Source organism: Procambarus clarkii, chromosome 59 (genome assembly GCF_040958095.1).
Source record: "Procambarus clarkii isolate CNS0578487 chromosome 59, FALCON_Pclarkii_2.0, whole genome shotgun sequence".
Classification (NCBI taxonomy): domain Eukaryota; kingdom Metazoa; phylum Arthropoda; class Malacostraca; order Decapoda; family Cambaridae; genus Procambarus; species Procambarus clarkii.
This window is the reverse complement of record NC_091208.1, coordinates 31,842,692-31,866,689: the sequence shown is the minus strand read 5'-3', so window position 1 is coordinate 31,866,689 and position 23,998 is coordinate 31,842,692. Positions and strand designations below refer to the sequence as shown.

The following is a 23,998-nucleotide window of genomic DNA, read 5'->3' as shown; positions in this document are numbered from 1 at the left end:
AGTATTTGTTATGGAACATGACTTCTTATTCAAACTCCTTTTTAAAACTAGATGCAATAACCAAGTTATGTTTGCCTTCTCTTTCTCAATATGGATGTAGGATGGTGGAAGTATTCTTTTTAAACTAAAAAAAACTCTGAGAACAACTTTGATGATACGAATAGTAATTGGTGACTTTGTGCTTATTCTCAAAACTTAGTTTCTGAAAAAAAACACGTAAATTAGATGCGAGCTATGATTTGAAAACAGAAGTTGGGTGATGTGTGGGTTATTGGTGCGGACTCGGGAGATATGATCACCACACATAAGTTTCTCAAAGAAAATGATAAGCTAGGTAAGGACCGTTTATTTAACAAACCAGCCATTCATGCAGTAGTGAGATTCCCTTTGATGGCTGTGCATGTGTCAATGAAAAATTAAAATGTGCAAAGATGTTTCGGAGTGCTATTTTAGTCAAGAAATTATTCAAAAATTGTGTTTATTAACTAGTGAGAGGCAGAACAAGTGACCATGAGGTATATGTTGTGATCACACAGTTAACAAAAAATATTAGAATTTGTAGGTAGTGATCATGTCTCCCCAAACTCTTCTGTGCATATTTCACAAAGTATTTCTTCCTAACTCACCCCTCTTAGTTCGAGGACTAGTGGTGCACCTTTGTTTAAAATTAAATCTTCAAAGCTTCACATTTTCAAAAAATGTTATTTGGTCGTCAGACAGAAAGATGATTTCCACGAAACGATATAATGTGTTACAAGAGCTAAACAGGCCTGTGGTAATATTTTATTTGTGTTTGGATGTAATGGCTAAACTTCGTTCATAGTTTCAATAATGTTATTTGGTCATCAGACAAAAAGTTGATTTCCGCGTTACGTTACTAAGTGTAAGGGGTAAGCAGGACCAGGTATGGTGTGGGATCTTGTGCTCATTAACCCAGTCATGCGATAGACAGACATTGAGAGGTACACTGCTCGAATGCTCGCTCCCGCAGTCATGTGGTATATTTTGGACAGCAGCAGAAAGATGATTTCCACGTTACGTTACAATGTGTTACAGGGGCTAAAACTGGCACACAGCAATATTTATATGATAAGAGGTGAAATGGAGATGATCTAAGACATACTTTTCATTTCAAAATGTTATTTTGGACTGCAGAAAGATGATTTCCACACTACTTATTGTTGTTGTTGTTCTGTGTACCGAAAAAGATGTGTAAGCGTCAACCTGAGGGGTGGGGAAGTAAAGGGAGTATGTTAAGTGTAGGGGGAGAGGTATGCAGGTACAGGTAAGGTGTGGGCTACTGTGGACAATAACCCAGACGTGTGTGTCAGACCTCAAGAGGTCAGACCTATGACATTCTTTCAATTCAAGCTGGTACGGGTTGTGGAGGGGGTGGGAGGGAAGTTGGGGAGGGGGTGGATGGGGGTGAGGGTATGGTCATCCCCAATACCTCGCCCATCTCAGTTCACCTCAAACCACCACCCCAGATGTGTGTAATGGTGAAGTTCCTGGGATTGATCTGAAATTGCATATATTCATTCAGTAGTGGAAAACACCTACCTGCTACCTCCAGAAGTTATGTTTCCCACATTCAGTAAAAATGTCTACTGACTTTACCTGAGTAACTGTTATGAATACTGGGACACGTATGTTAACCCCCACAACCTTGGAGGGGGGAAAGTAAACAGACTTGAGTACTAGATGTAGGGGGGAGGGGGGTTGGGGGCCTGCTGGAGCGTGGGTAAGGTGTGCGGTAACGCTTCATGATACCAGTTAAGCGTCAAACTCCAAAGAGGATAGCCTCTCAAATTCCATCCAAAGAGGATGGAATTTGTATGTTGTGGTCATGGCTCACCTGCCAGCCTGTGGTGGTGGTGATCGTGGTATGTGGTGTGGCCTGCTATGTGGTTGGAGGGTATGTGGTGTGGCCTGCTATGTGGTTGGAGGGGGAGGGGATGGACAGGACTGACTATGGTAGAGACAGATGTTGACATTCACAACAGTTACACCTCAACCTTCGAAGAGGGGACCCCACGTGGTCATGTGGTGACACTCCTCAGACCTATGTGGTGGGTGTGAGCCGCATATCCTTAGCGCTCTGGAAGCAGAGTATGTGGTTGCTGTTCAGTACACTTATGTCAAACTCTCAACTTAGCCTTCCACCAGACTCGCGGACTGAGGAAATGTGAAGTGTGTTGAAGTGTCAAGTAATTGATGAGGCCTGTCACCTGCATGGGAGGGGGGGGGGGAGGGGGGTGGGGGGAGAGATATACGACCCCAGCAGTTAATGCCAACACAGGTCACTTAAGCGTGGGACGCCAAAGGGTCCACACGGTGACCTCATGGAGGTACAATGCTCCTATGTGGTCTGCTGGTATGTGGTGAGAACCTCATGTCTATGTGGACATTATATGCTGCTGAGAATGCTCCGCTCTAGAAGTGAGCTAGAAGCAAGCAAGCTACGTGTAGGAGTGAGAGAGAGAGAGAGAGAGAGAGAGAGAGAGAGAGAGAGAGAGAGAGAGAGAGAGAGAGAGAGAGAGAGAGAGAGAGAGAGAGAGAGAGAGAGAGAGAGAGAGAGAGAGTGAGAGAGAGAGAGAGAGAGAGAGAGAGAGAGAGAGAGAGAGAGAGAGAGAGAGAGAGAGAGAGAGAGAGAGAGAGAGAGAGAGAGAGAGAGAGAGAGAGAGAGAGAGAGAGAGAGAGAGAGAGTGAGAGAGAGAGAGAGAGTGAGAGAGAGAGAGAGAGAGAGAGAGAGAGAGAGAGAGAGAGAGAGAGAGAGAGAGAGAGAGAGAGAGAGAGAGAGAGAGAGAGAGAGAGAGAGAGAGAGATAGAGAGAGATAGAGAGAGAGAGAGAGAGTGAGAGAGAGAGAGAGTGAGAGAGAGAGAGAGAGAGAGAGAGAGAGACCCAGCTCATTTGCTCATTTGTTGCTGAGACGCCAACACAACCCTGTCTGACGTGTAACTAATCACCGTCATTGAACACCACCGACACAAACTGAATTGGGTGAGAAAGTTAAATGTTTCTTTTCCTTACATAAAACAGACATTCTTTAAGAAAAAATAATGACTCCCTCCACTATCACACAAACGGTAGAACTGGACGGTAGAGCGACGGTCTCGCTTCATGCAGGTCGGCGTTCAATCCCTGACCGTCCAAGTGGTTGGGCACTATTCCTTCCCTTCGTCTCATCCCAAATCCTTATCCTGATCCCTTGCCAGTGCTAAATAGTCCTAATGGCTTGGTGCTTTCTCCTGATAGTCCTTCACTCCCCATACCCATCTTAAGAGCCTGTTCTCCTACCCTTTCGGGTAGGGGGGCCCCCCTCCCTCCTCAACATATCCTTGCCACGTAGGGGGCCCTCCCTCCTCTACATAACCACATACTTGCATCTATCGATCTATATATCTACCCACAGGATTAACTCTACGGCACATACTCATACATATTCATCTACTACTATTCCTCTCCTCTTCACCTCTTCAACATTCCTCTTCCTATACTTACCCTACATGGCCCACATACCACCACATACCCCCGCCCCCACTCCAACATGAACCTCTGTCAAGTGCCACGCGGCCGGACGCCACACGCCCGGCACGCGCCACACACCTAAGGAACCCCCCAGAACCCATTGAGACTAGACACCTGTGCAACACCTGAGCAGGGGGGCCTAATGGGCTCACGTGCTCAGGTGCTGCGCGCGGTTCTAGTCTCAACTTACACTACTCACCATAGTGAATCACTAAGCTGGTACGGTGAGTGCAGACAACAGGTGGCCACACAGATTCAGCAGACGACGCTACCTCCCTCACTCCCTCCCTCAGCATTACTCCGCCCACACAGCGGTTAATTATCACAACAATTCTGCTATCATCACAATCCTGGTCATTTTTATCAGTCAGGGGCCTTCTGTAATATTGTCATCGCTAAATAATAGCAGTTACATATTTATTTTGACTTTTTAGTCGATGCTGTGGTCACAAGCTGAATAGCAGCGCTGTTAGCTCATGCTGTGTGTGCCAGCTTTGGTTGCTCACACAGTATTGTGGCTCTCACACCCGAGAGTGTTGACCACGATTTTTTTTCAAACATATCTTGAGGTTATCTTGAGATGATTTCGGGGCTTTTAGTGTCCCCGCGGCCCGGTCCTCGACCAGGCCTCCACCCCCAGGAAGCAGCCCGTGACAGCTGACTAACTCCCAGGTACCTATTTACTTTTTGGTAACAGCGGCATTCAGGGTGAAAGAAACTTTGCCCATTTGTTTCTGCCTCGTGCGGGAATCGAACCCGCGCCTCAGAATTACGAGTCCTGCGCGCTATCCACCAGGCTACGAGGCCCCCATTGGCATCTGTTTACAAGAGCCCTGAGGAAGCTGATGTGAACCCCGTGTAGCTGCAGGCCATTTGAATCGTCGCCAACACCCTACGTCGTATATGTATGCCATGCACATGGTGGGACATGTTACTCCAGTCGTATATATATATGCCATAGGTTAAGGATTAAAGTCAAGGCTCCTGTGTAATCGACCCCAGTTGTATCAAAAGTACGATGGTTGACTACTTGTTCCTTAGGGAGTGGTGGAGGTCGTGGATAAGGACAGACCCAAGTGTTGTACCTCTGGCTGAATACACACGATTTGATTATATATTTTACAGTGTGGCGATCCTGGGTAAGCCAGAACTGCTGTCTTAGGTCGGAGAGGGTATCTAGAACGCCCCCATCATGTAGAGTGCAGTGCTCATGTATGTATAACACAATGAGCCTGCTTACCTGGTGGTGATGGGGAAGAAACATGGGATTCTTTGTCTCCAAGTCTATGTTTGCGTGTTGTGAACATCCTTCGCACCTTAATATGCAGTTACAGTCCAGATCAATCCAGAGACCTAGATTATTTTCTAATTTCTTAGGGAGATGTTCAAAACTCATCCCATATGTTTCAGTTTGGGCTCTTTTAACCCAGTAATTTAATGGATTAGGGAAATGAAATTTTGACCCTATCTTATTGATGAAGTCAAATACTCTTTGTGTTCCCCTTAAAAGTTTACTCAGATCAGAGTACTGACTAGGATCAATTGCCAAGGTACGAGGTGGTTCTGGTGTCTCAATGGGAGCAGTGACATTGGTCCCAATGACTTGTGGCCTTTAGGCCACTGAGGTCTATTGAACCACATTTCGGCTTTGGCTAATTGCCGTAATGTCAGGCCTCTGGAAAGGTATCCCTGAAAACACAAACCGAAACTGTCTCTATTTCCCGCTTGTTACAAGTTGTAATAAAGTTGTTACATCTTGGCTTTACGTTTTAATGACGTATTAGAACGTTGTTACAACTTGCTATATTGGTTGTTATAACTGGTTAGGTGGTGTTAAAACTTGTTCGAACGTTGTACGAACGTCGTAGTTTCGGTGTGTGTTTGGCGGGTAGTCAGCAGGAGTTTACTTTGTGGGTACATATCTCAGTTTGTACCCTGCTGACAAATCCCTATTTCCCTAATGTTGTTACTCATATAAGGAGTTTTTGTTATTATTTCTCACTCACTGTAAGACTGTCTCATTATCTGACCATACCACCGTTCCTGTAAAGTGGAGGTCACTTAATGTTTTGGTCAGGTAATGAGCCAATCTGACGCTAACCAGTTAATTCTAACTGTCGCAATGACCTATTCTTTAACGATGCCACTCTAGCTTAGGATGTGAGCAGAGGAGAGTGAGAGAGGAGGGACTGAGTGAACACAGTGTGAGAGACCAGGGACTGAGTGAACACAGTGTGAGAGACCAGTTACTGAGTGAACACAGTGTGAGAGACCAGGGACCGAGTGAACACAGTGTGAGAGACCAGGGACTGAGTGAACACAGTGTGAGAGACCAGGGACCGAGTGAACACAGTGTGAGAGACCAGGGACTGAGTGAACACAGTGTGAGAGACCAGGGACTGAGTGAACACAGTGTGATGTGTCTTATATATATTATCTCCACTACTTACCTTTACCCAAGCACTGCAGAACCAGAGTTTCATTCAGTTTCTCTCCCTCGTGAGCCACGTTACCGTGAACGCGGTAAGGAGGGTCGTACTTCATAACGTTGAAGACAGCGCTGAAGTACTGGAAATTGGTATTCAGTGAGCATGGCTTCCAGCTGTCTGTAACAAAAATAATCATGTTTCATATATCTTCTAACTCAATTTCTTGCATACCCGGTACAACCTGTCCTCCTACAAAGAACGTCGTATTTCGATCGTATGCGTTATTCAAGGCCATAAATTTTCATACTAGAAAATGGAAGTGGTTCGCGAAAGTGACGTACAAACCCGTTTTCTGTTTTAGGCCCTCTGGCAGGTTAGGAGAGACCACTTTAAATTGACCGCTTTCTTGACGTTGGGAGAGCTAAGGAGGACGGGCTGGTTGTTCTGCTACCCAACTAATGCCATTGTGCCGGTACAGTTTTCTACTTGGTGTCACTTAAGCAGCCAACTTTTGTCTTTTTAATGTTTATATTGGTCTTTATAAAGTGTGGATTAACCTTCATTTTCAGCATGTTGTATCTGAGAGCATATTCAACAAGATGGCGTCTGGGGAGAGTAGAGGCAAGAGATATCAGTTTTGAAGAAGACCAGTTTCGACAACCGGTTCTAAACCTTGTCACTTTCATGTCATGTGTGTGGGTTGGGTTATTATATGCAATCTTTTCTATACAAAACTAATTTTAAAACATTACGTGAGAAGAAATACAACTATTGAAGATCTACTAGCCTATACTAGGCAGCTACAATTTATGCCCAGAATACTAACCTACGGCTTAAGCTATGCTGCCACCCCAAGGCCATTATGTTTTCTGGTAACTAATTCCATCACTTGACTACCCTGTATCCACATCTGTTTGATGTTTACCTACGTTTTTGATGAATCTTAAATTACCCTATTTATATCCACACTTTCCTGTTCTATTCCTATTTAAATCCTTTTTGATGCATTTTTATTCATTTAAATTCATCAGTAATATCATTCCTTAACGTTCGTCTTTCAATTGAATGTAAATTAAGCTTTTTTAATCTCTGATTATAGGGAAGATTTATACTTCCTCGGATTTTGTTCCCTGCATTGATTAACTGGCCTATGATACCTATTAGATGAAGGCTCTGCCAGGGTCTGAACGATTGTAGGTAAGAACTAAGAGAACATTTGACTTTCATACTTAATAATAATTCCTATTTTTATAATCATTACAGCCGAGGAAAGTAACGGAATTGTGGAATAATGAAAATATAGCAATTTTTAAGGAGAATAGATCATTTACATCGAACTTTCGGCCAAATTAGCTTAACGTTTATTGTTGGAAACTCATTAAATCCATAATCACAGAAGCCATTCGTCTACATCTTGAAAAAAAATGGATTAATAAAGAATCTTGTCGTAGGTCTACACTGGGCTGCTCATGTGTGACAAATTTGATTATGTATTTATAATATATATTGTTATGACCCCATGTAGCCTGGTGGAACGAGTGAATCCGGTGAGAGTTGGTCTGCTTTCCGGACCTGAGATTAAGAGGTCAGAGGAAGGAAAATATACAATACGTCAGTGAGTAATTTAAGAATACGAACAGAGGATGGGCGTCTGATAACAAGTTACATGAAATGAGATGTCAATACTTTAGTAACGTGACGTGACGCTAGCACGACGTCGTGACCTCACTTGAGCCACAGCAGTCACCAGAGATGGTCGTACTTGGTTGATCTCATGGAAGAAGGAGGAATATAGTGGCCTGTGTGAGCGGTAAAGTGAAGGTTACTTGTATGCTAGTGTGAGGAAGCTGTTGGGACATAGTACACCTTTTCTCTGTGATTTGAATATATTAGAGGCGACCTGGAAGCGAGTGTTGGTCGCACCTTTGTGGAACTCTGTTACGGACTCGTCGCCCTTGTCAGGGGGTAGAGTGGCAGTTCCAGCGAAATCTAAGAGTCCGCACCCGAATTCCCCGGGAATAGTACGTAATGTGGACAATGCCATCTGGTGGTGGTTATCTAGTACCTGCAAATGGCTGAAGATTCCTGCCTTGGTCAGCCAGAGGGGTCGTTGTGAGTGACCTCTGGTGAGGTGACGCGTCAAGACCAGCGCCACCTAGTGTGTGCTACAGAGCACAATGTCAACTCCCCAGTGGGTTAGTGGTATTTCCTAGTTTCGCCAGTATCAGCTAGGCATTGATGACGTTTTTGTGTTCACAGAGGTGACGTCTGGGGGCAGCGGTACTGGAGACGGCAGTTCATCTCGGGCAGTCCACAGTCTCCCTACATGGTCCTGGAAACGACCAAGTAAGCCGCCGCCGATGAAGCAGTGTGGTAGCTGCTAGTGCTTTAGTGTTGAAAAAGATCGGCGTACTTTTGGGACTGGCTTAGAGGAGAGACTGACGACAGGGATGTGCGTGTTGAGTAGTGCTACTAGCTGGTTGCTAGAGACTGCTGCCAGGGGATCGCTACCCCTGTATTAGTTTGTGACCCCGCTCAACGTGTGGCTGAGGTACTCTGCCAGGAAGTAGCTGGAGAGTGGTCGTGGGGGTACAGGCACCTCATGACACCGTCAGTGGGCTGGCCCACGTACAGGTGAACTCGCTGGTGCTCTTCCTAGTAAGGTTGGATACGCTACTGGACAGTGAAGAAACACTGGGGATTGATGAACTCTGCACGTGAGCACGTTTGATATCCTGAGTGAAAGGATTGTACATAAGTGTAGAAATAGCCTATCTGTTCTTTATATATTATTAATGGTGACGGAGTGTACATATATGTACTTAACGGTGGTGGAAAGATATTTAATACTTTGATAAAAGGAACAGTGTTTTGTTCAGCCCCTCCGTTTTTTATGCACTACATAGCCACTTTCTTGAAAGCGTACTACCGACTTGGGGTCGGATACTAACATTTTGGTTCTACCATCAAAGAACCCGGTTGCGACCCATAGTGGCCGTAACAAACTCTAATTGTGTGCTCATTCAGGAAGGGAGTGAGCAGATGTTTTGTGTGGAGCCTGTCGGGCGACTCTGTGTACTCAAGTCAGGACTGGAGGAAGCTTTGTGAAGCAGTCTTATAGCGATTTTTGTGGGCGGCTTGTGTGAGTGGCAGAGCGTGAGTGCCAGGGCGTGAGTGCCAGGGCGTGAGTGCCAGGGCGTGAGTCCCAGGGCGTGAGCTCCCCACGTCATAGATTCCTGCAGTGAGCTTGTTTAATAAGTTGTTAGCTTAGCTACCAGTGTTTGATCGTGTGCCCAGCAATCATAGTGAACATATGTATATATACAGGATAAAGATTTTATTGAGAGCTACTATGGGAGCCCCGACGTGAACCAGGCTTGAAACTCTAAGACTGGAAACGGGTTTGCCTTTTCTTCAAGAAAGAATATCACAAAGAGCGGCTACAATTATCAGTAAGATCATTATTTCCCCTTGATACAGTCCCAGTACGGCAGGCCTTGGTGGTTGGACTTGGCCAAAACGGAAACTCTTGGGCTGCCAGAGCGGGAAATGTCCTAAACAGACTACAATTAAAAAGCATGATTCTTGATAGAGGGGGTGATCAACCCCACCCAAACTACACTTGTTCCCCACCGTGGGAGGAGCCTACCTTCAAAATAGTAATAGATAGTCTCCTGATGAAAAAGACTGCCTATGGTTCAACAATCCTAAGGGGCATAATAAAAAGCCAATGTGCAACATAGCAGTAGCAGGAGCCACCCACATCTTCAAAGATGGATCGGTGGACAATGTGAGAGTGCTGGCGCTGCTCTTTGCACGGACAGTAAACAGGCTTATTGGAGACTGGGAGGACCAGTATCATCAACCCAAACAGAGCTGTTTGCCATACAACAGGCATTCACATGTGATTGCACAAAACGTTCAAAATGCAATCAAACACGCAGACTCAAAAGTGCACTTCAAATATTAGGACAAAATCAGTGGAAAGATAACGTGGAAATAATTAACACCACTTTGTATCTTAGAGGAGTCGCTAAAAGCAGAAGACTCAACATAACCCTAAACGAATCCCATCCCATGTTGAAATCCCATTAAATGAGAAAGCCGATGAAATTGCTAAATTGGCAACTCGTCATCTAGAGATACATAAAACAATTCAACCCAGCCTAGAGAACATAAAAAACATCATCACCAAAAAACTCTCACATCTCAACAAAGCCGACCTGCGCCAGAGAGTAGCTGAAGTTTGCCCTCTGCAATATGGTATCTTCAGGTCACCAAGTTAGGAAGGTTAAATATCCCAAAAGGAATCCACAGTGAAATAGCAGTTCGGTTATATAGACTACGTCTAGGTTACAGATGCAACTAGGAGATTGGTGAACCCAGACAGAGAGAGTGCATCTTCTGCCACTCAATCACAGAAAAGCCACTACTTCACTATCTTCTGGAATGTGAAGCAACCAACGACCTTAGAAGAGCTTTAAGAGTCCCTGACTCTTGCAGTAACCACCCTGAAGCCATCAACACTGCCACTCTTCTGGCCAAAAAAGGTGTCCAGCATGTTGTTGTTGTTGTTATAGATTCAGCTACTCGGAACAAGTTCCAAGTAGCACGGGCTATGGTGAGCCCGTAGTGAACCTACCTGGCACAGGAGCGGTGCGGTGTCCAGCAGCTGGACACCCTCATAAATACTATCAAGCAGTATCCTCCCCCACGATAGCAGCCTGACGATTAAATGCGACCTCAGCACACTGTATAGATTTACTGAACAACAATTGTACCACTTAGGGGCTGTTTCATGCCCGTGCCACCTCTTGGGTGGCTTAACTTTCATCAATCATCTCGCTCCCATCTCACTCCACTTGATAATGGTCCAGCACGAACCGAAACGACGTCGTCTCTTCATCTTATGATGTGTGGTTTAGTCATCACAAATATTATTATACCTAAATGCCCTTTGTTATTTCTTCTCATTCATGTCTTCCTTCCATGCCATTGAAATGACGTAGCATATATATATATAATTCCTGTTATTAGGTTACATGTTAATGTCGTCATGTCTCAAAATGTACTGTATATTTGGAAAGTTTGTATCTATATGAATAAAATTATATAATCTAATCAACGTAAAAAAGGTTGAGCAAGAACATGACCAACCATTTGAGTTAAGCAGACGACCATAGTAGGAACAGTTGCAGACTTGCTTGATGCAAAAATTAGAAGCCCCAACTTCGCAGTTTGGCTCAGTATTTAGGAAGACATCTTCATTCAGCTTGTAGTTCACTTCATTTGATGGAACGCACTCAGTCTCTGACCAGTCGACCACAGTCTTGATGCCCGCATCCACCACCTGGAGTCAATGATAACTTATGAAGGGCAAATGTGATATGGGTAATAGGACAATGATATGTTCTGACACCACTACTGTTCATTACTTGTTAATGATCTACCCGAGGGAGTGAGCTCGTACATGTCGATGTTTGCAGACGATACAAAGACAATGAGGAATGTATAAACATATGACTACTAAATGCTACAGGAGGACCTTGACAAATGAGTGAGCAGACAAATGGTTGCTGAAGTTCAATTCCCAATTACTGTTAGGTAATAAGGATGGAGAATGGATAAAGGAGGCCCTAAAGTGTTAACATTATAAAGGGAAAGCAGCTACAGGAATGAGGGAAAGAACGAGAATTGGGAGAGGATATAATTCCATCACCAACATCAGCGGCACACACACTTGCAGGGTTACATCGGCAGTATAGGCGACGCCGGCGAACATTTGACCATGATTTAGAAGCTTAAATTACTATTGTACTCTGTTGAGCAATTGCATATTAGGGATATAAGTATATATACTAGCTGTACCCGGCCACGCGTTGCTGTGGCTCAGCAACGCATGTGTGTTGCTGAGCCATAGCAACCTTCCCTGTGTCTTCCAGTCCTCCCCACCATTCCTCCCTCCCCCATCTTCTCGTCCTCCCAACCATTCCCCATTCTCCCGTCCCCTCGTCTTCCCCACCATTTCCTCCCTCCCCCATACCTGTGTCGATCCTCCTCACTATCCCCCACTCCACCTCCCCCTTGTCCTTCTAACCATTTCCCACTCCACCGTCCCCTCGTACTCTCCTCCATCTCCCACTCCCCGTCCCCCCAGCCTTCCTATCATTCCCCTCTCCTCTGCTCCCTCGTCCTCTGCACCATCCCCCACTCTCCTGTCTCCTTGTCCTTCCCATCATTCTCCTTTCCCCTGTCCCCTCGTCCCCACCATCCCGAACCTCCCGTCCCCTCGTCCTGACTCCTTATGTCCCTTGCGCCTTCAGCCTGAAGTCTCCAAAGGAATTTGTTGACTTACTGCGGGGAACACAGGTCACAGGGATAAGAGCCTTGTTGGACGTAGAATCACTGTTTACCAACGTACCTGTGGATGAAACAATTGGGATGATAGCGGACAGAGTGAATCGTGATCCGGCTTGTACTCCTCTTGACATACCAGAAAACATTCTAAGGAAACTACTCCAAGCTTGTACTAAAGAGGCACCCTTCTTGAGCCCGGATGGGCACATGTATAAGCAAGTAGATGGGGTCGCCATGGGTTCTCCCCTAGGTGTCCTGTTTGCGAACTTCTACATGGGTACCATCGAACAAAAGGTCTTAGTCGACATGAACTTGAAACCGGACATATACTGCAGGTATGTTGACGACATTTTTACACAGGTACCTGATGTCAGACATCTGCAGGAGCTGAAAGAGGCATTTTAGCGGAATTCTGTGTTGCGTTTCACTTATGAGATGGAGAAGGATGGGAAGCTGCCCTTTCTAGATGTAGCAGTCATGGAAAGGAGCGGAGGTTTCCACACTGCAGTCTACACTAAGGAAACAAACATAGGAATGTGCCTCAATGCCAACAGCGACTGCCCAGACAGGTAGAAGAGGAGTGTCGTTAACGCCTATGTCGACCGTGCTCTCAGCCACAGCTCAGGATGGAAGCAAGTCGATGAAGAACTCTGTAGGGTAAGGCAGGTCCTAGTCAACAACGGCTTTTCCAATGGTTTCGTTGATGACATCATAAGAAGGAAGGTGAAACGCCATGCAACCTCTGAAGAGACAACTAACACAACACCTGTACCCCATATTAGACTATTTTACAGGAACTTCTTTTCCACAGCTCATAAAACGGAGGAAAGGGTCCTGAAAGATATTGTTGATAGAAACGTTATCCCTACAGACAAAAATCAGAAGATACAATTGACGATCTACTATAAAACCAAGACAACGGCCAACCTACTCATGAGAAACTCTCCAGACACGAAGCAGAACACTTTGAAAGAGAACAATGTCATCTATGCCTTCAAATGCCCACTTGGGGACTGTAAGCCTCAAAGAATTCAGTATATAGGCAAGACAACAACATCTCTTTCCAGGCGATTAACGATGCATAAGCAACAGGGCTCCATTAAGGAACATATAATCTCTTCCCACAACCAGACCATCACCAGAGAAGTCTTAACAAAAAACACGGAAATCATCGATAGATACAGCGATAGCAGGCGGCTTGATATCTGCGAGGCACTACACATTAAGAAGTCGACACCAGCAATCAACAACCAATTAATGCACAACTATATTCTACCCACTTCAAGACTCCGCACCAATATAGAAGCATCAAGAAATATGGGCCAATAGGCCCTTTGCAGTTACTTCCATTCTTCCCTATAACTTACAAAATATTATACCCATTGTTTCGTGTTCTGTCTTGTGTTGAAAGTTTGTTTTCACCTCATCCAAAACTGTTGTAACATATCACCTCACCCAAATGCAGGTATAAAATCGAAGCTGTTTAAACTCTGTTTTTGACACACAGGATGGGAGAGACCTCTCCCGCCAACACCTCACAAGGCGCAGTGTGGTCACAATGCGACCCAAATGTCTTAAGGTCAGAGCTACTCCACTTGACGGTCATGCTATCGGAAGAAGCAATACTTTAAAGGTCCTGAAGGACGTAACTGGCCTCAAACCCGCTGACATTAGTCAGGAAGGTGAAGATATCGTGCTCTACTTTTCATGTGAAGAGGAGCTAGAAAAACTCCTCACTAACGATGCCATTCTTCGCAAAGAGCACTACCTACATCCTCACTTCCCACGTCAGTTCCTGGCCGGAAGAACTGTTTTTACCAGCAGGACCAGCCGGTGGATCGCTGAGCGACCTCAACATCATATCATAAACAATATCGAGGACGAAAATCCAAACCTGTCGGTATTCAACCGACATCATGTATTCAATCAACTTTCCATCATGTTCTGCAACACCGACAAAACATCAATGAAGATTACGTTCACCACCATAGCTGCGGCCACCCAGGCTGCCACACAAGGATTCTACTGCTTCGGCCTAAAAATACCACCCCATCAAATAAAAAAGGAACGATACCATGAGATCCAGCAGTGCTTTAAGTGCTACGATCTCTCCCACCCAACCAACAAGTGTCAGCACCCTGTCCAGAGGTGCAGCCTGTGCGCACTGGACCATCACTACTCCATATGCAAGGCAACAGTCCATCACTGCTTGCTCTGTGATGGCAACAGCCCATCACTGCTTGCTCTGTGATGGCAACAGTCCATCACTGCTTGCTCTGTGATGGCAACAGTCCATCACTGCTTGCTCTGTGATGGCAATCACCCCGCAATTTCCTACCGCTGTTCCCGCAGACAGGAAATCATCAAGGCCCAGGTTGAAGCCAAAAGAAACAACTCGTCTACCTCGTCGACCAGAGCCCCAAGCGTTCAACTCACCACCTTAGCTCTCACTAGTCGACTAGAAGACTTTCCGGTCTTACCAACAGGTGGCTCCTCCCAGCAGGCGACACAGCCTTCTCCTTGGGGACCCAAGGTCCCACAGGCTCCTTCACAGCCCCCTGCATCACGTGCAGGCATTATCCCTGGTCTTCTTAAACTAGCGGAAAGGCTTGCAGGACCAGACAACCAGCTCTTTGTCAGTGAACTAAACGCATTATACATAGGCCTGGCCCCCATCATAGCCACTAGCGTAAATCTCACTGCCTCCTCTACCACTCCGGAGACTACCACCAGGACGACCAGGTGGTCAACTTCAACACCGACTCCAGAACCGCCCATGACCCGGGCGACACAAACAGAGGTAATTCCTTCTCCAGCTCCCAATACTCCTGCCATCACTATCTCAGCAGCCGCGCTAGCAGACGTGCTGTCTACAAACGATAACAGCACCACCAGCGCTCCTGAAATAGCTACAACCACCAATCAACGACACCTAAACCTATCTAAGGCTGCGAGGCGAAAGACAAAAACTCCCACTACGGAGGTTACGGACTCCTCAGACGAGGAAATCATAGTAGGAGCTCCACCGCCGCATCACAAATACGACACCTACAAGGTTCAAGACTTCCTCATGGAGGCCACGTCACCAAACTCTAACGACAGCACTGCTCAGCCAAAGTCGCAGGCAAAGAAAAAACGGAAACCCTAGAGGTCTACACTAACCCCACCAGCTCCATAACTGGTATAGCCAGCCCTCCAGGCTGAAAACCGTGAAGACCCCCATCCATCGCCACATCTCTAGTATCAGTCACTGATACAGATAATGGCTCCAAAGAGCCTCCACTTACGGGCTCACCATAGCCCGTGCTACTGGAACTTATCGTTCTGAGTAGCGAATCTTAAACAACAACAACAACAAAACTCTGTTTAGTTATAGTAGTGTGTGTGTAAACTAAAGTCTTTGAAAATGTAATAAGTTATTACGAAACGCGTTCAAGTGTCGTGTCAGACTAGAAATAAAAATGAATTTTGGAGAATTGATTTTTCAGTTACCATCAACAGTGAAAAGAAATATAAGAAATATTGAGAAAATTCGTGTTAGAATTATTAATCTTACTTTTTCGGTCATAATTAATAATATGTCTACAGGAAAAATTGTTACCAAAATATACTAATATATATATATATATATATATATATATATATATATATATATATATATATATATATATATATATATATATATATATATATATATATATAATAAATGGAAATGTTCATTTGTTCAAAATCGTTAATCTCCGAAAGTTCTTCACCGATTGCTTTGAAATTTTCGCACAACGTTCCATTCGCATCCGAGCAGGTTTTTATATACATACTATATAGATGTCACGTCTGTGACGGGGAAAAACAGGCTTTTTTTTAAACTGTGTTTTTCATGCGTTTTTCATGTGAGGGAAATCTTCGAAACCTCTTTACTGATTGTTTTGAAATTTTGACACAACGTTGCATTCAAATAGAGGAAGGTTTTTATATACCTACTATATACATGCCTCACCTGTGATAGGAAAAAACATGTTTTTTTGGAAAATCAGCACTATATGTAGGACGTAAGAGCAACACATGCTGTAAACTCTGAAAGTTCTTCTCCGATTGCTTTGAATTTTGTCACAACGTTCCATTCGAATACGTGCATGTTTTTATATACCTACTATTTAGATGCCACACCTGTGAGAGGTAAAAACATGCTTTTTTGGAAAAACAGCGCCATCTGTTGCACGTAAGAGCAACACACGCTATTTAAAATACGTTACGATTTCATTTCAATGTTTCTGATTGCACTGATAAATTGATTTTGCATAGACTTTGATTTATTTTCATTTTGATTTAATTATTTTGTGTGACATTGCCTTGGAATTGAGCTGCGTTGTTTACCCTACTGTTCATTTCGTGAGTATAGCGTATTTGTTTCTTTTTTCATTGTTTTTCTTTTCGTTTTTTTAACTGTTCTTATATTTCAGTGCAATTGGTGGTGAAATTGAGCTGTGTCGATTGATCTGCGTTTGAATACGAAATATTTCGTTAATATTTTTTTGTTTTGTTTTGAAAACAAGAAAATGGAAAATACGTTTATTTCACAGCTGCAAATGTGCAACAAACAGCTATGAATCCACCGGATACAACGGTTACTGCTTTCTTCATGTTATATCAAAATGACGCATTTGCAAAAAGACTGCTGTATTCGGAAGTGCCTACGTTTTACACGTGGAATATCGGTAGAAAATCATTTGAACGACGCAAACAAGAGCGAGTCGACGAACAATCTGGCATATTCAAATAAACTGCGATAGGCAGACATCCCCCGTGCCTCCCAATCAAGATGAATGCTTCTTTCTTCCCAAGCTGTTGGTAAATGTGCCCGGAAAAACGTCTTTCCGGCAATTGAGATTTGTCAACGGCGTTACACATGCCACTTTCCGTAGTGCATGTCACGCTCTGAATTAATTGGAGAACGACCGACACTGGGATGTATGCATTAATGACGCGTCTAACATGTCACATCCAAATCAAAATTGTGCATTATTTGCAATCATATTGACCACCGACTCTCCTTCATCTCCAACGGAGTTATGGAAGAAATATAAATGGCACATGGCTGAAAATATTGTCCGTCGAATACGCAAGGAAAATTCAAATATGAACATGGATTTCACAGCAGAAATCTACAACGAAGCGTTGATAATGATTGTAGATTTGTGCTTAGAAATCGCGAATAAAGTTCTCAATCAATTGAAAATGCCATCACTGAATCGATCTGCTGCGGCTTCATTCGATGTAGAATTGCGTCATGAACAAAGTTACAACACGGGTGATCTGTTGTCGTATGTTCAATCAAATATTCCTAATCTAATGCTTAAGCGAAAAGGCATTTACAATCACATAATTCAAACTGTCAATAACGGGCTTGAGAAATTTTCTTAAATGCGCTAGGAATAACTGGTAAAACATTTCTAATTAGATTGATTCTGGCAGCATTTCGATCCCAAAATAGCATAGCCTTAGCTCTTGCATCGTCCGGAATAGCTGTGACATTGCTACCAAGTGGAAGAGCTGCTACCTCGGCTTTGAAATTGCCATCGAAAACGCAATTCATTGAAACTCCCACGTGCAACATTTCCAAAGCATCTGGCACACGAACTTAACAATATTATTCAGTCTAACATTCAGAGCGAGGCAGTCACATACAAGTCCGTCGACACTATTGAGGAAGCAGATGAAGCGGTTAATTATCCAACAGAATGTTTTAATTCACTTGATCTGTCAGGGATACGATCACACATACCGCAATTAAAAATCTGAGTGCCAATTATCATGTTGCGAAATATCAACCAGCCAAAACTTGGCAACGCCACGCGGCTTGCTGTAAACAAATTAATCAGCGACGTCGTAGACGCAACAATCTTGACAGGACCTTTTAAAGGTGAAGATGTCCTTATTCCTCACATTACTATGATCCCAACAGATATGCCATTTGAATTTAGGATATTGTAATTTCCAATTTGATTGGCGTTTGCAATCACCATCAACAAAGCTCAGGGCCAATGTTCAGAATTGTGCAGTTTATATCTAGACACGGATTGCTTCTCCCATGGACAATTATATTTTGCGTGTTCTAGAGACAGCAAACCAGATAATCTCTATATCTCCACAGACAATGGAACAACACAAAATATTGTATACCCACAAGCATTGTAAAATTAAACATATTAGAAACGTACGCTTTCCCTTTTCTCTCTATCCCACTTACCCAGACTGAGCCACAGCAACGCGTGGCGGGTACTGCTAGTGTTAAATAATGTTGAAAACAATGAATTAAAAACCAACAAACTCACACTAAACATAGAAAAGACCTATTATACCTTATTTGGAAACAAATCAACAAATGCAATTCAGCTTCAGATAATGTAAACATTAGCAATAAAAATGATGGAAAGTTCCTTGGCCTATAATTAGACAAGAGACTCAACTTCAGTACCCATATACAACACATATCTAAAAAGGTTTCTAAAACAGTTGGTATACTCTCTAAGATCAGATATTATGGACCCTACTCTGCTCTCCTCGCACTCTATTATGCACTTATCTATCTCTATCTTACTTATGGTATCTGTGCTTGGGGTTCAACCTCTGCAAACTAAACTAGCCTATCATCACCCAGCAAAAATCTTCTATCAGGACAATAACTGACTCTGCTTTCAGACAACACACAGCTCCCTTGTTTAAATCCCTAAACATGCTAAACATAAATTCACTCCATACATTCTCTTGTGTAAATTACGTTTATAAAACCCTTTTTTCTTAAGTACAAACCCTGTTCTGAAACTCTTCCTGGACAGATGTAATAGATCACATGCCCACCACACCAGACATAAATCTCTCTTTAATATCCCCAGAGTCAAACTTAATCTATGTAAATACTCTATGTAAATAGAGGGACCTAGTCTATGGAACACACTCCCTAATGATTTGAAAAGCTGTCCAACTTTTGCCTTATTCAAAAATAAAACCAAAAAGTACCTAATTTCATCTTCATAGTTTTCTACCATGGTCTTCATCTTCACACTGTGTCTAGTGCTACTCAATCCCCAATATTTGTACCTAAGCCATATTACTTTACCATTGTAATCTTAGATATCATCTGATATCATGATTGTTGTATTGAGTGCATATTCTACTGCATTATTCCTTGAAACTTTTCCTCAAAATGATCCTCATATTGTGCTTCAGTGAACCAATGTAAAACCCTGAAATGTTATCCTCATGTACCTAGTAATCCTTGTTTCTTTATTAGGTATTGTTATTATTGTGTATTATTCTGATCTGCTTTTGTCTCAAAAGTTCTTTAATTTACCTGTAAACATTTTTTGTCAATTTTGCTGTAATTATTCTACTTAAAATTATTTGTACCTGTAAAGAAAAGCTGTAAAATACCTGTAAAAATTTTTTATCAATTTTACTGTTAATTTATCAACAAATTTTCTGTTAGTTTAAGAACTTGCCCGAAACGCTATGCGTGCTAGTGGCTTTACAAGAATGTTAATTCAACTTATTTTCTATATTCTCTGTTAACCCCAAATGTATCTTCTTGTATATAAATAAATAAATAAATAAATAAATAAATAAACAAACAACTGACCACTATCCTACCTTCCCCATAGCAAACTTGGACAAAACACCACCAGAAAGCAAGAAACTTATATTCAGGCTACACAGTGAAGCAGCTATAGGCAACCTTACAAATGCACTTCACAATATTAACGGGGAATCTGAATTCAATAATACACAGGATATAAAGTCATTAGCTAACCTCTTCCTCTCCAGAACTCTAAGCCTCTACAACACTCATTGTCCCCTCCTTACCCTTATCAAGCAATCGACTTGAGAATGGTCCAGGACGGACCGAAACGTCGTCGTCCCTTCACCTTCTAGTGTGTGGTCTGGTCAACTTATCAAGCAAGTAACTGACCAAAAGAATAAACAATCCGTGGCTCACAAGTGCCATATTCAAATCAATCAACAAGAAACATGAATATGAAAAGAAACTTAGGATTGGCTTAGTTACAAAGGAAGTAGTTAAAAGGTACTCATCAATGCTTACCAGTATCATAAGAAAAATAAAACTTTCATATTATGAGAATAGATTCAAAGAAGCAAAAGGCAACTGAAAAACACATGGAAAATCATTTCTAACATCCTAGGAACTAAACAACACTCATACAACCAGATAAAATTCTCAAAGGATGGCTATACACCTGCAGCTGATATAGAAATGGCAAATGAATTTAATAGTTTCTTTTCATCGGTTGATGCCAACCTTGCCAGAAAAATCCCACAGACTCAGACACACAGTAACACATATCTCTCGGGTTGCTATCCAAACTCTCTTCTCCTTTCACCAGTCAGCCCGACAGATGTTGTGTCCATCATACACTCACTAAAAACCAAAGCTGGGAACATCAGTGAAATCCCATCCATTGTATACAAGAGCGCCTCCCATGCCCTTGCGCCACCTATAGCTCTGCTGTTCAACAAATCCCTTGAGTGTCATACCTTCCCTGATATACTTAAAAAAGCAAGAGTAACGCCAGTTCATAAAGGAGGCAATCCGGCAGACATAAACCATTATAGACCAATATCGAACCTACCCATACTATCAAAAATATTTGAAAAAATTATCTACAAACAGCTCTACTCCTATCTCGTAAAAATCGACATTCTTAGCCCCTGTCAGTTTGGCTTCCGCTCCCAAAAGAGTACCAACGATGCAAATATTAGTCTCCTTGATATAATCTACCAAAGTCCTTGACAAAGACGAGTTTCCAATTAGACTCTTCACTGACCTGAGAAAGGCCTTTGATATTGTTAATCACACCTACCTCTTACATAAACTCCATCATTATAGAATCCGAGGCCATGCCCTGGATTATATCCGATCCTATCTTATTGATAGACACCAATGTGTAGCCATTAATGATATAACCTCTCCCACTCAACCAATAACCGTTGGAGTGCTACAGAGCAGCATCTTGGAACCTCTTCTATTTCTTATATACATCAATGATCTACCTAATAACTCTAACATTCTTAAACCTATATTGTTTGCTGATGATATTACCCTCATCCACTCAGACCCCAACCCATACTCACTAAATAATGCTGTGAATAATGAATTAAAAAAAGTCCACTTGTGGATGTCAACCAACTAACTAACACTTAACATAGAAAAGACCTACTACATCTTATTTGGAAGCAAATCAACAAATGCAATTCAGCTTCAGATAGACAATGTTAACATCAACAATAAAAATGATGGAAAGTTTCTTGGCTTATTCCTAGACAAGAGACTTACAAGTTATATATACTCGTTATTCGTTGACATGCGTTCGTTACTTAAACTACCATGTACTGTACTTATGTAAAATCTCCCATGTCTCTTCACTCATCTCACCGAACCCTACAGGCTCTGTGATATATTGTTTAATTAATTGAGATTCACAAATAAAGCTTATAATTATATATGTTATCAAAAAGGCAGAGCTTAGTTTAGTTCATTTATTATGCACCCCATACCCATCCTATGGACGATAGTGGAGTGTTACAGAGGCACATAATGGGCTCAGGGACTGAGCCCCACAATTCATATAGCCAAGCAAGTTATAATCTTGATAGGCTAGTTACAAAAGTCAATACACATTGTCACATCAACAATGGGCTCGAGACCGACCACAAGTACAGTTTATATATTTTTTTTTTATTTTTTTTTGAGATATATACAAGAGTTGTTACATTCTTGTACAGCCACTAGTACGCGTAGCGTTTCGGGCAGGTCCCTGGAATACGATCCCCTGCCGCGAAGAATCGTTTTTTCATCCAAGTGCACATTTTACTGTTGCGTTAAACAGAGGCTACAGTTAAGGAATTGCGCCCAGTAAATCCTCCCCGGCCAGGATACGAACCCATGACATAGCGCTCGCGGAACGCCAGGCGAGTGTCTTACCACTACACCACGGAGACTGTAAGCAACTGATTTATATGGAGGGCTAGTGTCACAATTGATATGTTTATCCTACACATAACCCCCTCTCCGCCATCCAATAGGCAGCGGTGGATAGGTTACAATCAAGTCTTTTTTTGCGTTTTATTCAGAGATTAGGTCTTATTAGGTGAGGAAAGATATTCATATTTTAAAGAAGGCTTCTTGGCTGATGCTCTCCATTGATGGAAAATATACAACCTTTTGAAAATCAATATTAGTTTGATCTAGATATTGTAATTAACGAAAGTATTTATGTCATCAGAAAGGTAGAAATATAGGCTACATTTAAAATCCTTTGTCATAAATATAACTGAAGTGAAAACGAAGATATATGCGTTTTGAAAGTTACTTGATGGCTTGCTCTGAGAGTGTGAAGCCCTGCACACCAGCCAATAAATTGTATAATTAGTTTCCATATATTTTAATTAATCTTAAAAATCTATATGTCCGAAGAAAGGAAGATGTAGTCGTTAATGTGACAACATTTAAAAATATATATCTCTTAAGTTAAATAAATAATACCACCTTATCGCCGGTGTCCGGACACATGAAAATTACCTAGGTATCAGTATCCAGCCAGGCGGGGACCACAGGCTGCACAATACTGATAAATTATATAATGCACTACTTGTGGTCCATCTCGAACCCATTTATGATGTGACGACTTATAGTGAATTTTGTAACTAGCTCATCAAGATTGTAACTTGCTTAGCTAAATGAATTGTGGGGTTCGGTCCATTCATTTTCTTTCTTTATTATGCACCCCATAATACCCATCCTGTGGGCGGTGGTGTAAAGGATTACAGAGGCACATAATCGGTTCAGGAACTGAACCCTCTAGTTCGTTTAGCTAAGCAAATAACAATCTTTTGACGCTAGTTACAAAATTATTAATGTACACATACTTATGCATACATGTATATATACATACGTATACATATATAAATACACATACATATTTAATCACCCACACAAATACACACATCAGTAATCTTTTGTGTCACAAGTGATTCAACAAGAGGCTCACAATAGTCACTATACAAGGCACTTTACATCTATGAGGAGTCGCACAGTTACTAGTCTTGCTCCACACCCACCCAACTGGGCGGCAGCTTTACAGTTACCTGGCGTTATTCTTCACCTATATCTTTTTCTGGTTAATCCCTATTTACATTATGCAGTTCAGGTTTCGTCGCCATACTATAGTTTTTAGTTTAGTTAATTTATCACATAATGGGTTCAGGGACTGAACACACAATGTATTTATCTAAGCAAGTTACAATCTTGAGGAGCTAGCCACAAAATTCATAACACATCGTCACATCAACAACATGTGTTCGAGATCGACCACAAGTACAGTTTCTAAATTAAGCAAATGTCATATGTGGAGAGCTAGTGTCACAATTGATATGTTTGTCCTGCACATTTCCACAGTGGTTTGCTTGGGTTCTTTTAATTATCTTAGATATCATTGAAGAGAACCTCCCAGGTACTATACTGTATATTTACTGGTAAGAAGTATAATAATCCTGAGAAATCTTGTAAATTATGTTGTACGAGTGCTTCCAGTTAAGTAACATAGTTCATTTGTGTGCGCGTGCTTGAAGAGGAAATGTTATCCACCCCCCTCCCCCCCATTGTAAATAT

General features: G+C 42.4%; 1 protein-coding gene across 1 annotated transcript in view; it reads right to left on the bottom strand.

The window, feature by feature from the left end:
- LOC138353791 (uncharacterized) overlaps positions 1–23,998 on the bottom strand; it is a 104,650-nt gene that overhangs the window by 19,558 nt on the left and 61,094 nt on the right. Inside the window, exons 3-4 of the mRNA XM_069307196.1 lie at positions 11,116–11,308; positions 5,980–6,135 (exon numbers count right to left, since the gene is read on the bottom strand). Coding sequence (XP_069163297.1) covers positions 5,980–6,135; positions 11,116–11,308 — 349 coding nt within the window. The remainder of the gene's footprint in view (positions 1–5,979; positions 6,136–11,115; positions 11,309–23,998) is intronic.